The 15711-nt window shown below is 44.2% G+C and overlaps 1 protein-coding gene across 3 annotated transcripts in view; it reads left to right on the forward strand.

Moving 5' to 3' along the window:
* Positions 1 to 15711, forward strand: part of Arhgap25 (Rho GTPase activating protein 25) — an 84741-nt gene that overhangs the window by 37033 nt on the left and 31997 nt on the right. For all 3 annotated transcript variants that reach the window (XM_047523198.1, XM_047523197.1, XM_047523199.1), the window contains exons 3-4: positions 5967 to 6054; positions 9851 to 9967. In XM_047523198.1, coding sequence (XP_047379154.1) covers positions 5967 to 6054; positions 9851 to 9967 — 205 coding nt within the window. The remainder of the gene's footprint in view (positions 1 to 5966; positions 6055 to 9850; positions 9968 to 15711) is intronic.

Below are 15711 nucleotides of genomic sequence, written 5' to 3' on the forward strand. Positions count from 1 at the left end.
CATTTGTAATGTTTAATGCATAATGCATTCACACATGAGTGTTCTAATGCTAGACACCCTGTTAGATACTTAAAATTAACCAGTGAGTAAAACAGGTAAAAATGTTGCCACAGGGAGCTTCGAAGGACAGAAAAGAAACATAATAAATAAGGAAAAGTATGCAGTTTGTTAAAGATTAGTTCTAGGACGAAAAATGAGAATGCAGTAAGGAATATGGAGGGTTGAGGGAGATGTTGTAATTTGCAATAGGGTAGCCAGAGTGACCTCGTGGAGAGGGTGACGTTGGAGGAGAGAGAGTTAGCGATGGATCTTGGGAAAAAGCATTCCAGACAGAGAGGACAGCCCCCAGGAGGCCCAAGGGGGAGAGAGCTGGGAATGAGAACCAGGGAGGGTGAGGTCAATGAAGTGAGGGTTTGGGTGGGGGATCCGGACGGCAAAGGCCATGACAGGCCTCTCTAAGGACTTGAGCATTTATACTGAGGATCCAGGGAGGCACTGCAGGTTTCTGAGCAGTGAGGTGACATCCTTTAGTTTATGTTTTAAAAATGTGGCTCTGGTTACTGTGTTCTAAAATAAAGGGGGGCTGGAACAGGGGACACAAGGGTAATCTAGCATAGAGGTTGGGCTGTTCAGAACAGCCATGGGTGCTGTGGGCTAGAGGCACATGGTCAGACTGCAGCTGTGCTGTTTTTTGTGTGTGTTGGGGATTGAACTCAGGGGCCCTCAACCACTGAGCCACATCCCCAGCTCTATTTTAATTTTTTTTAGAGACAGTTTCTCACTCAGTTGCTTAGCCCCTAGCTTTTGCTGAGGCTGGCTTTTAACGCCCCATCCCCCTGCCTCAGCCTCTGGAGTCACTGGGATTACAGGCATGCACCACCACACCTGGCTTGGCTGTGCTTTGAAAGTAGAGTGAACAGGGTTTCCTGGTGCCGTGCACAAGGCTGTGAGAGGGACTGTGATCCCAATTCTTGGACCTAGGACTCTCTTCCCCACCTCATGGATTCTTCGTGGCCATTGCAGTGCATGAGAGTAAGAGAAGACCCCAGGTGTAAGCTGGATGTTGTGGGACAGCCAGGCTCCACCTAGAGCTTTTGTCTGTGTAGATGAAAAAAGTGAGAATAAGTGTGTGGGTGCTGCTGGTGATGGACAGGTGAAGCCAAAATGAAATAGTCATTTTGGAAGAGGTCAACTGTTTTGGAAGGCAGGCTTAGGACCAGCAGCAGATGAGCAGGACTTGGTTAACCACACCCCTCACTTGATGGCTCAGAGTGTTTTGAGTGTCTGTCACTGCAGAGGCTGGGGAAGGGCCCCAGAGTCCCTACCACACACTGGGTTCTTGCTGGTGTCCTGTGTGTGGTAACCAGACTTCCTTTTCTTTATGAACAACTCAGACCTTACCAGAGCTGAGCAATTCCAGGCCAGGACGGTGCTGGTTGGTGCATTAAGACAATGCAGGAAATTTTCCCAGCTGCAAAGATTGAGGGTGCTGGCAGTCCTGTTTGGCCATCCCAAAGCAATGGAAAGGGCTGCTGGGTGGCTTTTGTTCCTCTGCAGTGCAGGGGGTGAAAAATATTTTATGGCAAAGTTTGTGTTCTTTTCCTGGTCTGATCATGTAATTGTTTAGCTTTTCTGGGTGCTTCTTTCTTCTTTTATAAAATGAGACACTACTGTCTGGTCTGTATTTGTCACATGATCCCATGATATGAAGTACATGTAAGAAACTGTTTTGTGAAAAAAGACTAATGTTGAAGGGAAAAATTAGTATTTGAAGATCCTTGCTTCTTCCCCTAACTTCTAGCAGAAAGAAACACAAGGTTTCTCAGGATTCACCCCTGAGATAATTAGGTAAAGCTTCTAGGGTGACAAGAATGATTTATTTTTAAGAAATCTATTAATGTAATACACCAGTTCAGAATGGCAAGTGAGAAGAACTACACACACACCCCCAGCAGGTGGCTGAAGAAGGCATTTGATAAAATCTAACACTCTTTTCAGATATTGGAAATATAAAAATAAAATTTTTGAGAACAAAATAATAATTCCTTAGAAAGACTGAGTATATTTTACTATATATTGATATGTATATTTTGATGACAGAAGTTATATATGTGCATAGTAAGAAATTTGGAAAATGAAAAAAAAAAAAAAACCCAAAGGAAAAAAATTGCAATTCCCATCAACAAGAAATAGCCACCTAAATTCAGCATTCCCTATACTTAAACATTTGGAAAGTCATCTAGTGTAAATGTAAAATTAGCATAATATTACTTAATTTAAAAAGTAGCAATGTGTCATGAATAGTGCTCCTTAATATTGATATTATTCCACAATATAAATATATCAGATGGCAAAATAATATATCAGATGGATGTTCTGTAATTTATTTAACTGATTTCTTACTGTTAGGAATTTAAACTGACATCTATGTATTATTGCAAACAAGAATAAAGTAGCTATCCTTAGAGGCTTCATACAGTCATAATTATTTCATTATGATAAAGAAAAATTTCTTAAAGTACTGTTATTATACTGTCACTTAACATTGTTTTGGAATTCCTAGAAATGAAATGAAAGTTTTATAGACATGAGCCAATTTCTTAGGTTAGAGCTAAGGTACATTTCCACATTGCATTTCACATCATTCATTATTCTGGATAAAGACTTAAATGTAAAAAATAAATTCATAAAAATACCAGATGAAGATATAGTTATCTGCATGAGCCTTGAGAAATTAATGTTTTTTTAAAACACAACCAAGATAACATGAGGGTAAAATAAAACTTGAAATAAAAAGAAAAATATTGCGTGTATATATGACAAAATAATTTTCTTAATATTCTAAGTATTTGTCCAAATCCATGAGAAATTCAGTTGACTCAGGAGAAAGTGAGCAATGATACGAATGGGCATTTTACCAAAGAAATATGTTGACCAGTAAACATATATTAAAAAGTTAAATCTCAGTAATGATTAAGGACAAACAATGTAACATATTGAGATACCAGTATCCCCTTATCAAATTGTGAGGAATTTTCTTGAAATTTTAGCGAATAAGGACTAGGAAACAGGAATTCTCATGCACAGTTAGTGGAAATGAACCTTTCCAGAGGGTATTTTGTCTTTAAAATCATACCAACCTTTTGAACCCACATTTCTACGTGGTAATTTAACCTAACAGGTAGTGTTCTGTCAGTGGTGTGCTGGTAAATGCTTCACAACAGGCTCTCTGGTGGGGAAGTTGATTTGTGTGTACTATCATCCAACTTCTGTGGTGTAAATATTCCCATCATGACTGATTCAAACTGCCCACATGATATGACTGAATTCAAGAAGAGTCGAGCAATAGCACCATGTTATACAAGTTGCCACCACACGGATAACTACAAATGAAAATAACCTCCACAACAGAAATAACAGTAAAGTTATTAGGAAGTGATTAATTTTGAGTGAATGTTTATTAGTATAAAATATTTGATCATAGGTTCCTATGGTTAAATCTTCATAACGGCTGTATTTGGCAGCTGGCTCGCAGAGTTCCTGAAATGACAGAGTCAGTTCTCATGAACCAATAGCAGCTGGCTCCAGCACATCACTGCCACATCTGTCTCCTGTGCTCCACTGCTGTAGGACTTGTGGCCTCTAAACCCTCATACCCTTCCCCCATCTTTACACAGAGTCTGCCCTAGTGAACTTGCAGAGTAGGTGACAGTGGTTATAGGCAGCTTGGGCCCTTCCCTTTCTGAGACAGTTTCTTCCTCATCAGTGTCCCCACCCTCACCCCAACTGGTGTCTCTTTGCCCAGCCCCCTCCATCTATCCACTTACGGTGGGTCTCCTGCTTGGTGTGAAGAAAGGGTCTGTAATTTGTAATGTATGCCGTGGAGTGTATAAGTTTAACTCTCTAGCAAGTGAGACTTGTAAATCAGGCCTTATTTGTAATTCTGGACTCACACTGACCGAAGTTTGAATCATAGTTTTCCTGTTAACTAGTTTGTGATCTTGGGTCCACTAATTAACCTCTCGAAGCTTTATTTCCTCATCTCTGCAGTGGGAGAAGATACTAGTACTTCCCTCATAGATTTCTTGTGAAAATTACAGGTGCCCATATATTCAGGGAAATCAGCAAGGAGTCTGGCACTTAGTAACTGCTCAGTAAATGGTATATATTTATTTAGTCTTTTATTTCTACTATTTTCCGATGAAATGATTTGGAGTATCGAATGACAGTTTAGAGAGTTACAAAGGAGAGGCACTTACCTCTGAACTTGACTTTCCTTCCCTGTGTTCCTTCCTGTCTAAAAGTAACAGGGACTTTTGTTCTGCTGCCATAACTCAGCCAAAGTAGCCCAGCAGCAGTACAACCTTAGGCTCATTTTCCTGAAGGTACTGATGTGATTTACTGAAGATGGTGAACATCATGTAGGTGGAGGTTATTTTTAAATGATAAAAGCAGAGGAATGTTGAGGAATTAGAGAATTCCATTTTGTAGACTGATTTCTTTTTCTTTTCTCTCTCTGCTCCTCCTTCTCCTCTTTCTCTCTACCACCAGCTCCTCCTCCTTCTTACCCTTTTCTTCCCTCACTTAGCCTTAGTCATCTTTATTTCTAGACCCTCAGGAAACACTTATTCTTTCAGGCTCCTGAGTTGATCTTACTTCTGAGGTTTCCTGAAGACTACTTCTTCCTCCTCCTCCTCCTCCTCTTCTTCTTCTTCTTCTCCTCCTCCTCCTCCTCCTTCTTCTTTTTTTGAATTAAAGACACATGAGTCTTCTTAGATGTACTACTTTCAACATCCAGTGAGATGTAGATTAACTTGTAATTAACAATCACTTCACTCCAGTAAATCCAGTATATCACTTTTGTGCTGCCCTTTATAAAACCTTGCCATGCTCATGACCTGGGGCTGTGGTGGGGACCTCGTGAGACTTTGCATGTGAAAGTGCACTGCAGCCTATGCCGTGGTGCACACCTGGAATCCCAGCGGCTCGGGAGGCTGAGGCAGGAGGATGGAGAGTTCAAAGCCAGCCTCAGCAAAAGCAAGGCATTAAGCAACTCAGTGAGACCCTGTCTCTAAATAAAATACAAAATAGGGTTGGGGATGTGACTCAGTGGTCGAGTGCCCCTGAGTTCAAACCCCAGTACCAAATAAAAAAAGTGCACTGAAGATATGCACCAGGCACACGCAGGTGAAGTGACTTGTTTTTCTGATAATGTGTCTGTGCCTGTGAGGTCACTGAACCCACCTTCCTCCTCCACGGGTCCAGGCTGTTTGTTCCCTACCACTTCAGCTGTGACGGTGGGGAGCGCTGACTGTGAACTCACTTCTGGGATGAACTACCATTGTGACATTTACTAGCCCTGTGTAGGCTCAGAACAGATTCTTTTTCATCCTCCAGTTTCCTTGTTTGCGAAATGCGCATCACGGTGCCCTGCGTGGAGGTTTGCGAGAGGAACTAAATGAATCAGACGTTCAAAGTGGTTAACGAAGGGCAGGCACCTGGACCATGCTTCTCAGTAGCCATTGCTGCTACTAAATTCCTCTATCCTTCCAAAGGCACCTCTTCTTCCATCCCAATTGCCCACCTCTGGCAGCCTGGCAAGTCATATGGTCCCCCTGGTGTCCGCCATTGCCTTCACAAGGATCATGTGTCTGATTTGACCATGAAGTTGGGTCTTGGAAAAGTGGAATGTGGCAAGTGTGGGTGATGACACCCTCTCAGCACATTCCCCCAGCCGGACCCCAGCCTTCTCTCTCTAGGCACCTAGCTTGCTCTCAGGTAGCTGCCACTTAATTTGACCTAGACCTGAGTAGCAGAAGGTCCCTGTTAAAACCTGGATGCCGGCTTTCCATGTTCCTCTCTACCTGCCTCCTCTCATCTTATCACCATCTGTTCTTCAACTTAATTTTAGTTCATAGTTGATAAAATCGCTGCTCATCTTAAAGGTCTGACTTTGGATCTTTCAGGGCTGCATGTATCTACCAGGAAGTACGATCAAAGAGATTGCCACAAATCCAGAAGAAGCCGGGAAGTTTGTCTTTGAAGTCATTCCAGGTAGGTGCCAAATGGTGAGAAAGAGGTGTTTTACATTCCCATTTTATTTCTGGATCCTAGAAGTCAAGATTATATTCAGTGCATCCTTCACCAACTAACCAACCTGTTAATAACACACAGTGGTTCCGCATGTAGTTCTTCAGCCTATTCAAGTTGGTCAACTAGCATTGAGGGACTGGGTAATGCCCTAAGTGGGTGCTCATTCAGGTCAACTCTGTAAGCACTTCATGAGTGTACTTGGAGCTAGGTACTCTATCAGGCCCTGGGGCCCTGGTGTGGACAGTGCATCATCCCTACCCACTAAAAATAGCTCAGCCTAGAAAGTGAGTGGAACATCAAAATTAACAGCTGAAATATAAATGAATCATGTAGAATTGTCATTTGGGAGGGTTAAAAATGGTGGAGGTCAGCAGTCTCATGCAACTCAAGAAGACCTATTGAGAAAGGACTGCTTCAATTTGCTGTGTACTCAGCACATGCCAGGTGCCAGGTGCCCTTGAGCTGCCGGAGGGTCCTCTTCCCAGGCAAGAGTCACCGTCCTCGAATGCATCTGGAGCAGGGCGGCTTGGCTCAGGCTTCTGAATCTGCCCCACTGAGGCTGCATCCCGTCTCTCACTCCCAGCCAGCCCTCGCCCTTTGAGACTTGGCTGTGCTCTGTTGCTGCACAGCAGGGGAGCTCCCAAGTTCCCTGAATGCCCTTTTCCTTAATCCCACTTGCACAAGGCAGCTGCGTACATAGAACAGAACATCGAAGGTGAAGGAGGCACAGCAGAGAGGGTAGAAGTGCCCAGTCTTGAACTAGCCTGCCCAGGACCAGATCCTGATGCTGCCACTTATAATTTGTGTAACAGGCCCCTGTCTCTGTTTCTTTGTCTGTGAAGTGGGAACAATGATGATAATCGTGAGGATTAAATAGAGAAATCTATATGAAACACTTGGTACAGGGCCTGGTATATAATAGTGTCATGGAAGTGCCTGAAATTTTGAGGATAACTGGAGAGAATTGTAATGCAGAGAAAAATCCTGACGCTGGCTAAGATTAGAGAAAACAAAGGGGGGAAAAAAAGAGCATGAGTCTGAGGGTGGTTCCCTCATGGACACTCCCTCACTTGTGATCTGAAGGTCTATCTTCCCTTCGTCCTCCTTGGAGAAAGAGCTTGCTTTTTCAGTCTCTCCTCCCTCTCTAGAAAAATTCCACCCCTTCCTCTTAAAGCCTCTTTTGATTTAGTATCCCTTTCCTAGTGCAGTTCATGGGGCGTAATCATCCATGGGAACACCTTTCCCAAAGCCTGGGCTTTCAACCCAGAAAACTCTATTGCCAGCTCCATCTGAAATTCACCAAAGTCCAGTTCCCTAGAAGATCGCTCTGCCTGGGTAAGAGGAAGGTCTGTCCTCTCTTTATCATTCATGCTCCCAGAAGTTTCCTAGACTGCTGGGGGAGTTCTTGGATAGATTCATTCTCTCTCTGTCTCTGTCTCTGTCTCTCTCTCTGTCTCTGTCTCTCTCTCTCTCTCTCTCCCTCTCTCTCACACACACACACACACACTTACTTCATAACAATGAAAAATTCTAAAGCAGTAGTAAGGTAGGGAGCCATTTTTCTACAGCCACCACTGTCTCCTGTTTTAGTCAGTTTTTTCGCTGCTGTGACTAAATGATCTGAGCAGCACAATTAGAGAGGAGGAAAGGTTTATTTGAGGGCTCATGGTTTCAGAGGTCTTAATCCATAGAAGGCCACCTCCATTCCTTGGGGCTCGAGGTGAAGCAGAACATCATGGCGGAAGAGAGTGGCAGAGGGAAGCTGCTCACATCATCAGGAAGCAGAGAGAGAGAGAGAGGAGAGAGAGAGAGGAGAGAGAGAGAGAGAGAGAGAGAGAGGGAGAGGGAGAGGGAGGGAGAGAGACTCCACTCTCCAGATACAAAATATATACCACATAGCCACGCCCCAATTCCCACCTCCTCTAACCACACCCTACCACTTCAATTAATCCCATCAATGATTAATTCACTGATAGGGTTCAGACTTTTACAGCCCAATCATTTCTCCTCTGAACCTTCCTGCATTGTCTCACATGTGAGCTTTTGGGGGACACCTCACATCCAAACCATAACACCTCCCCAGGCTCCACCCAGCCTAAAATGAGACAATTCTTTATGCTGTGGATTTTTCAGATTTTTCTCTTTAATGCAGAGAATTTTCAGTTCCTCTTTTTAATAAGATTTCTTTTGTACATGACAATTCTCAGGGGCCAATGCTGGCATAAGAAATGGGCTTTATGATCAGGGCCATCTCTCTGGGATCAACAGTTTTAGTTGTATGAGGTTCAGAAAGAAGCCTTTAATTATAGTTAGGCTGTTATTTTTAAAATTTGGGGCAGGCAGAAAGTTAGGCCTTGCCTTAAGTATGGCAGAAACTTTTTATGCATCTTTGGGCTTCAGTTTTATTATCTATAAAGTAGAAATAATACAGCTCCTCATTCTATTTCAGAGGAACATTGTGGTACCCAGGGTATCTTTAGTTCTTCCCCAAGCATGTTTTACTTCTCATTTTACTTTTGGAAACACCCAGATTATAGGATTTTTCTGAGTGGCTGGGGCTTTCACAAACTGACCCTTCTAGTCAGAAAAACTGATGATCTGCTGATGAGATGTCCCAAAGGGTAAAAAAGGGAGAGGTTCGGTGACATTTAGCTAAGTCCAAGGGACCGGAACCAAAGAGAATTTGAAAGCCTTTTGTTGCCTGTTAGAAAATACAGGTTTGGACACAACTGAGCAATAGAATAGGCTCCCTCTGAGGGACATGGCTTGACACTGTGAGAGAGGAACAGGTTGATGTTTACAAGGCTATTTTGAAAGGTGACAATATCCTATAATTGAAAGGGATGATTATTATTTTTCTTGTCCCTCCTAAGGCCTTTATTTTTTAACCAACTAAAGGAAATTCCAGTTTTGTAGATTTCTGTATATAAGGAGGCTCATGGAAGATGTTAAAGTTCTAGTCCCAGATCTACTGCTAACTTCATGATCTGTGACCTATGTTCAATACCCATCCTTTCCCTCTCTTACCTTTCTCTCCTGATTTTCCTTCTTCTGTCACTTTCCCTCATTCTTTCCTTTGGTCTCCCTCTGCACCTTCTTTGCCTCCTTATCATTTCCTTCATCCTTTCATCTGTTTGAGAACACCAACACAAGAATACTACCTATGTCTGTATCTTAGGTTTAAACTGAAAATGGTAAAGAGAGTCCTAACAAGCTTCACATGTCCATTAACTAAGTATTGAGAACTTACCCTGTGCAGGGTTTTGCACAGTCAGGAGAACAGTGATCTGAACAGGAAATAGTGGTTTTGTGAAAAAGTCATACTTCTATTCATTGTCCCTCCCACCTGGGGTTGCTGTCCCCTTCCATTTTCCCACAACTGAGCTCTGAGCTAGCTTAGGGAAGTACCCAGGAGCAGCATGATGACCTGAAGTCTTCAGACTTGAGCGAATCCTGTCTCTAATGCTGAACTTGTACCATGAACTTCCTTTTTGTTTTGATAGGGTTGGCTTCTCTCAGTCAAAACCAGTCCAATTGCAAACCATGGTGTTCAATTATTTTTCTATAGAATTAGAGTTTCTGTGAAAAGCATCAGAGTGCATGGAGATCCAGCCCCACTGGGGGCCTTGGAGAAAGCCTTGTGTTGTTTGACTGGCAGTGTTTGCTGAGTCCAGGAATCCATGCAGGTTCAGCTTCCCTTTCCTCAATCCCTCCCTGACCATTCCAAGACCTTCATATGTGCTACTTTTCCCTCCAGCCTCATGGGACCAGAATCGCATGGGACAGGACTCCTATGTCCTCATGGCCAGCTCCCAGGCAGAGATGGAGGAGTGGGTTAAATTCCTCAGGAGAGTTGCTGGCACACCTTCTGGAGGTAAGGGACCAGGTTCTCCTGGGCATGTATCTGTGGCATCTCAGGGATGAAGAGGAAGTAGCTCCCAATGTGATCCCTCCTTGAAACAGTGGTTCCAGGGAGACAACCAGAGAACAATGTTGAGACCATGGTCACGGTCAAGTCCTCTGTTGAGTGTGAAGGAAAAGAGGGTTGAGAGAATCCAGCTTTTCTCCTTGGTAACTTCAAAGAGCCAACTCCAGATCAACTGGAGGGATGGCAAGTCATTTGCACTGATCATCCATGTGTGTGATGCCTTAAAGCATCTCCAGGTGGCAACGACAGCCCCAGTGACAAATAGTGATGCAAAAGACTTTTGAAATCAACAAGCACATGAATCTAGTGTGTTTTCCCCTTTCTATAAAAATGTGAGAGAACTGATATGGCTGAGCTCGCAAGACACTGTTTTCCTTCAACTTTTTAGGGACACTCCATTTTGGGCCAACTTCAGGACCACTGTAGAAATATAATTATTTATCGACTTCACTGCTATTTATTTCAGAAATCATTTATGGAAGCTTTCAGGGTTTAAATAGTAAATATTGATTTGATTATCAAACAGATTCTTCCCCATATTTTAAGAACACCACAATAATTTTATGGAAATTTGAAAAAAAAAAAAAAACACCTTAATCTATCAGAGGTTCTTTTAGGTTTGTTTTAAATGTATACAAACATTTTTCAGAATCATAAACATAGGATATGTGCAATTTGGTCTCTTTATAACTTAAAAGTTTCTCAATGTTCTTATCTTTTTTTTCCTAATTAAACTTTATTTAAAGGGGTCTTAAAATTATATGACAAATTTTGGCCAAGTTGTTTCCATTAAATATTAAAAGTAGAGGCCATGGGCAGTAGAGTTCGCCTGAAATTCTCACAACTTGAGAGGTGGAGGCAGGAGGAGCATGAGTTCAAAGCCAGCCTCAGCAACTTAGGGAAGCCCTAAGCAACTCAGTGAGACCCTGTCTCTAGAAAAAATAGAAAAGAAGGGCTGGGGATGTGGCTCAGTGGTTAAGGGCCCCTGAGTTCAATCCCCATATCAAAAAAGAAAGAAAAGAAAAGAAAAAAGGAAAAAAAGAAGTAAAAGGGGTTGTGGCTCAGTGGTAGAGCGCTTGCCTAGCATGTGTGAGGCACTGGTTTTGATTCTCAGCACCACATATAAATAAATAAAATAAAGGTCCATCAACAACTAAAATAAATAAATAAAAAGGCAAAAGGACTGATTTAAAAACTAATAACTTAAAACAGACACATACACACACATATACACACAATGCCCCACAGAACATCCTTCTTTCTTCCGAAGCTTTTATGGGGCATTGTCATCATTAGGTGGTCTTTTACTGTGACACTTGAATGGCTAACGGAGACAATTCTGAGACAGTTCTCCCACTGCGGATTAAATACATTTTTATACCTATTCAACAAATATTTAATGTTGGGGGCCTTAGGGGTGGCATTCATTTGGCTATCTGAGTTTCTGGGCGGATGTGGTGGCCTTGGCAGCTCTGACAGCCTTCTTGTCCGTGCTTTGATGACACCCACAACAACTGTCAGTCTCATGGAGCGGCAGAACAATCCAGAGCATGATGGTGAGGGAGGCTGGACCCGCGTGGCCTGCCTGCAACCCTATCAATGATGGCAGCATCTCCAGATTTCAAGAATTTAGGGCCATCTTCGGCTTCTTTCCAGAATGGGGATTGATCTTTTCGTTCAGCTCAGCATGCTTGCAGGCCCTGTGAGCTTTGTGACAGTGCGTACAGGAGCAAGACCAGCACTGATCTGGCCTGGATGGTTCAGGATGATCACTTGAACAGTGAAGCCAGCTGCTTCCACTGCTGGGTCACTTTTACTGTCACCAGCAGCGTTGCCACCACAAACATTTTTTTGGGGGTACCAGGTATTGAACCCAGGGTCTCTTAACCACGGAGCCACATCCCCAGCCCTTTTTTTCATATTTCATTTCGAGACAAGGTCTCACTGAGTTGCTTAGGGCCTCACTAAGTGGTTGAGGCTGGCTTTGACTCAGGATCCTCCTGCCTTAGCCTCCCGAGCCGCTGGGACTACAGCTTGCGCCACCTCACCCAGCTCCACAGACATCTTTGACAGACACATTCTTGACACTGAAGCCCACTCTGTCCCCCGGAAGCTCTTTACTCAGAGCTTCGTGGTGCATTTCAACAGACTTCACCTCAGTTGTGACCTTGCCTAGAGCAAAAGTGACTGTCATGTCAGCTTTGGGAAGAACAGTTGTAGACTTCCTGGAGGGGCAGACACAAAGGCTCATGGGTTGGACAGGTCGATGGCTGGATGCAGTCCAAATCTGGGCAGCGTGGTTCCACCAGCAGTGCCAACTTCGTGTGTGGCTTTCCATCCCTTGGACCAAGGCATATTATTAGCACTTGGCTCCAGCATGTTGTTACCATTCCAACCAGTAACTGGCACAAATGCTACCATGTTGGGGTGGTAGCCAGATTTCTTAGCATGGGTGCCGACTTCCTTAATAATTTCCTCATCTCTCCTCTGACTGCAAAGGGCTCAGTGGAAACCATCTTGTTAACACCAGCAGTCGGTTGTTCACACCCAGTGTGTGAGCCAGAGGGCATGCTCAGGGTTCTTCCCAGTGTCAGAGATACCCAACTTCAAATTCACCAACACCCATGGCAATAATCAGGACAGCACAGTCAGCCTGAGATGTGCCTGTAATCGAGTTCTGGTAAAGTCTGTGTCCTGGGGCATCAGTGATAGTCACATAGTACTTGTTGGTCTCAGATTTCCAGAGGAAGATGTCAAGAGTGATATGACGCTTATGCTCAGCTTTCAGTTTATCCAAGACCCAGGCATACCCAAAGGAGTCTCCCCCACCTCAGCAACCTCCTTTTCAAACATTCTAGTGGGTTCTTTCCAGAACCACCATACTTGCAGATCGGATGGCAGGTAGTGGCAGACTCTGCTGGAATCTACATGTCCAATGGCAACAATGTTAATATGAATCTCATCCTTTCCTATTTTGGCTTTGATTTAGCGGTGGTCTTCACTACATGTGTGTTCCCATGGCAAACCTGTTGTGAAAAATTTAGGATCTTCATTGCTACATTTCAGAGATTATTTGGAGATAATATACAACGACATTAAACAACACAGAGAGACTTATTGGACAGATCGGTGAGCTACTCAGAGAAACCGAAAGCAGGAACCGTGAGGGGGCCTGGCGAGAGCCAGAGGTGAAGGATGGAGCGTGGAAATAAGCTTATCCCAACGGTTTCCCTGGGGCCATGTAGTTTCTCTGCTTTTCTCTGCAGATCTACCTGTTTTCATCTAGTAGACTTGGACATGCATACACTTGTCCCAAGTACTGCCAGCCAACCTCAGCATGCCTCTGCTTCTCCAGCAAGGGCCATTTCAGCCTCCACAGCCCCATTACAAAATGAGAAAAAGACTGCCTGACACAGCTGAGGTCTGGCGTCCATCTGTGGATCCATGGCCTGGGGCAGCAGGCAGCTGTGGCTTAGACCCACCAGCAAGGCTTGGAGAAGAAATGTACCCTGGATGGGACAGCTAACCTCAAGAGTGCCTGCCCAGCCATCTGTATCCTGTTGCACAGAGTTACATAGTTGTTTTTTTTTTTTTTAACCATTTCCAGAGCCCTAAATAGTTTTATTTTTAAACTGTGCTAATTGGGACAAGACAAGGTTTTAAGATTGATTATATGCTGCTTCAGCCTGAATAATCTTAGCTGTGACCTTCCTTATTGCCTTAGATTATATTCTTGTGATCCCTGTAGACATTTTCTGCTTTCCCCGGTGCAGGGCTTCTCGGGTCACCTGCCTTGATTGACCAGGGTGACCAGTGGTGCCTAACTATGCACCTGTTCCAAGTCAAAATGCTGTTGATGTCCTTTCACCAGGATCTGTGCCTTCTGTGCCTTCTGCCATGCTTGACTGAGCCTTGCCATGGTGACCTGCTGCACTCTGTCCTAGTACACTGGGGACTTCTCCCTCACCCCACCCCAAGGCCACCACCCTGAGAAGTCAATCAAGCATAAATCCTGTAGGTGGAGGAAAGTCCAGGGGAGCGGAAATCAGAGTATATTACCACTTACTAATTCAGAGAACAGTGTTGGTTCTGACACGGCATCTCAGGTATTTTTTAAAGTCTCCCAGTGAACCAAAATCATAGAGCCCAGCATAAGAAGGCATTTTATCTGAGGCAGCAGAGTCCACATAAAGGCCACGGGGCAAATCAGATCCTCGTTCTTCCTATTCCTAAGTCAGGGAACTTCAGACCTGAGGGAACAGATGGCCTGTCCAGGGGACTGACTGGAAAGGGGTAGGGCCAAAGCTCCCTTGCACAAGTACCATTTGTAAAGCACACCTAGGTCCACAGGACATGTGTCGCCCCCAAGCTTTGTGAAGGCACTGAGGTGTTTTGCGGCCACCTCTTTCCAGCCCTTCCTGCACTGTATGGCTTTTCCCACTAGGGGGCGCCCACTTCTCCCTACCTTCACTACTACCAGGCCTGGAGAAGGAATCCTCTCTTGTCCAAATTCCAGCTGTAGCCTCCAAACACCTCCACACCCTCACCCCTGCCTTCCTGCAGTCTGGTTTCACTCCGCTGGAATAAGCCTGTTGAACTTGTCACATCAAGGTCCTTCTCTGTTCGACACTGACCAGTAGCTTCTTTCTTACTCAGAGTAGGAGTTAAAAGCCTTATACTGACTCATGGTGTACAGTTCATCCCGGTCACCTTTCTGTTCTTGTTTTCTAGAATGCTCTTCCATGCTGTTTCACTCCAGCATCACTGGCCTCCTCTTACACCTTAGACATGCTCCTGCCGCAGGGCCCTTGCACTTGCCGTTTCCTCTGCCTGGCATCCTCTTGTCCTGGGTGGCTGCATGGCTTGCTTCTTTGCGTTCTTCAGGTCTTTGCTCGAAGATCACCTCAGGAGACCTTCTTCTGTCAATTCCATTTAACCCTTAACCTCATTCTTCCCTTCCTCCAGCCCTTCCTGTCGCTCTGTCCTTCATTTTTCTCTCTAGCATGCACTCCCTTCTTACATGCTAAATATTTTACTCATTGTTTTCGTTCATAGTCTCTTTGGCAGGAATTGTTTTTCTCTATTTTGTTCAATATTGTATCCCAGCATCTCAGCAGTGTCTGGCAAGGCAAGTGCTCAGTGAACATTTATCAAATGAAAGGGTGAAGGGTGGCTGCCTCTTCCCACGGTGTCCTGTTCTGCTCCCTGAGGCTCTCTTCTCCGTTGACTGATGATCTGCTTATTTGATCCCTCCATCTAGAATTTTCTCCCTCCATGCATGCCATTGATGAGACTGGATGAAGCTCTCTATGGTTCAAAGACTCCTGTAGAAAATATGATAAAAGCTATGGAAACTTCTGGAATAACTAGACACAAACAATTTTTCTTTCAATAGCAAAATATTTACAGACACCCATAGCCCATCTGAACACCCCAGGTAATGAATCTCAATGTTAAATCATAGAAGTCACTCTGGTGATAATCCCGGGGAGCCCCCAGTCCCCTTTTGGCTCCTTTCCCCCTTGACTGGAAAAATGGCCACGAGGTCTCCAGGGCTCTCCCCACTTTCTGCTATCCCCTCCTGCCTTGTAGCTGGCTCTGAAGCTTCCTTGAACCTTGGACAATGGCACCTCAATGTTCAGCCTTCTCCGCAGGCGAGCTTGTCATAACTCTGTTGCTGGAAAGGTTAG

This window comes from Sciurus carolinensis, chromosome 13, assembly GCF_902686445.1.
Source record: "Sciurus carolinensis chromosome 13, mSciCar1.2, whole genome shotgun sequence".
Classification (NCBI taxonomy): domain Eukaryota; kingdom Metazoa; phylum Chordata; class Mammalia; order Rodentia; family Sciuridae; genus Sciurus; species Sciurus carolinensis.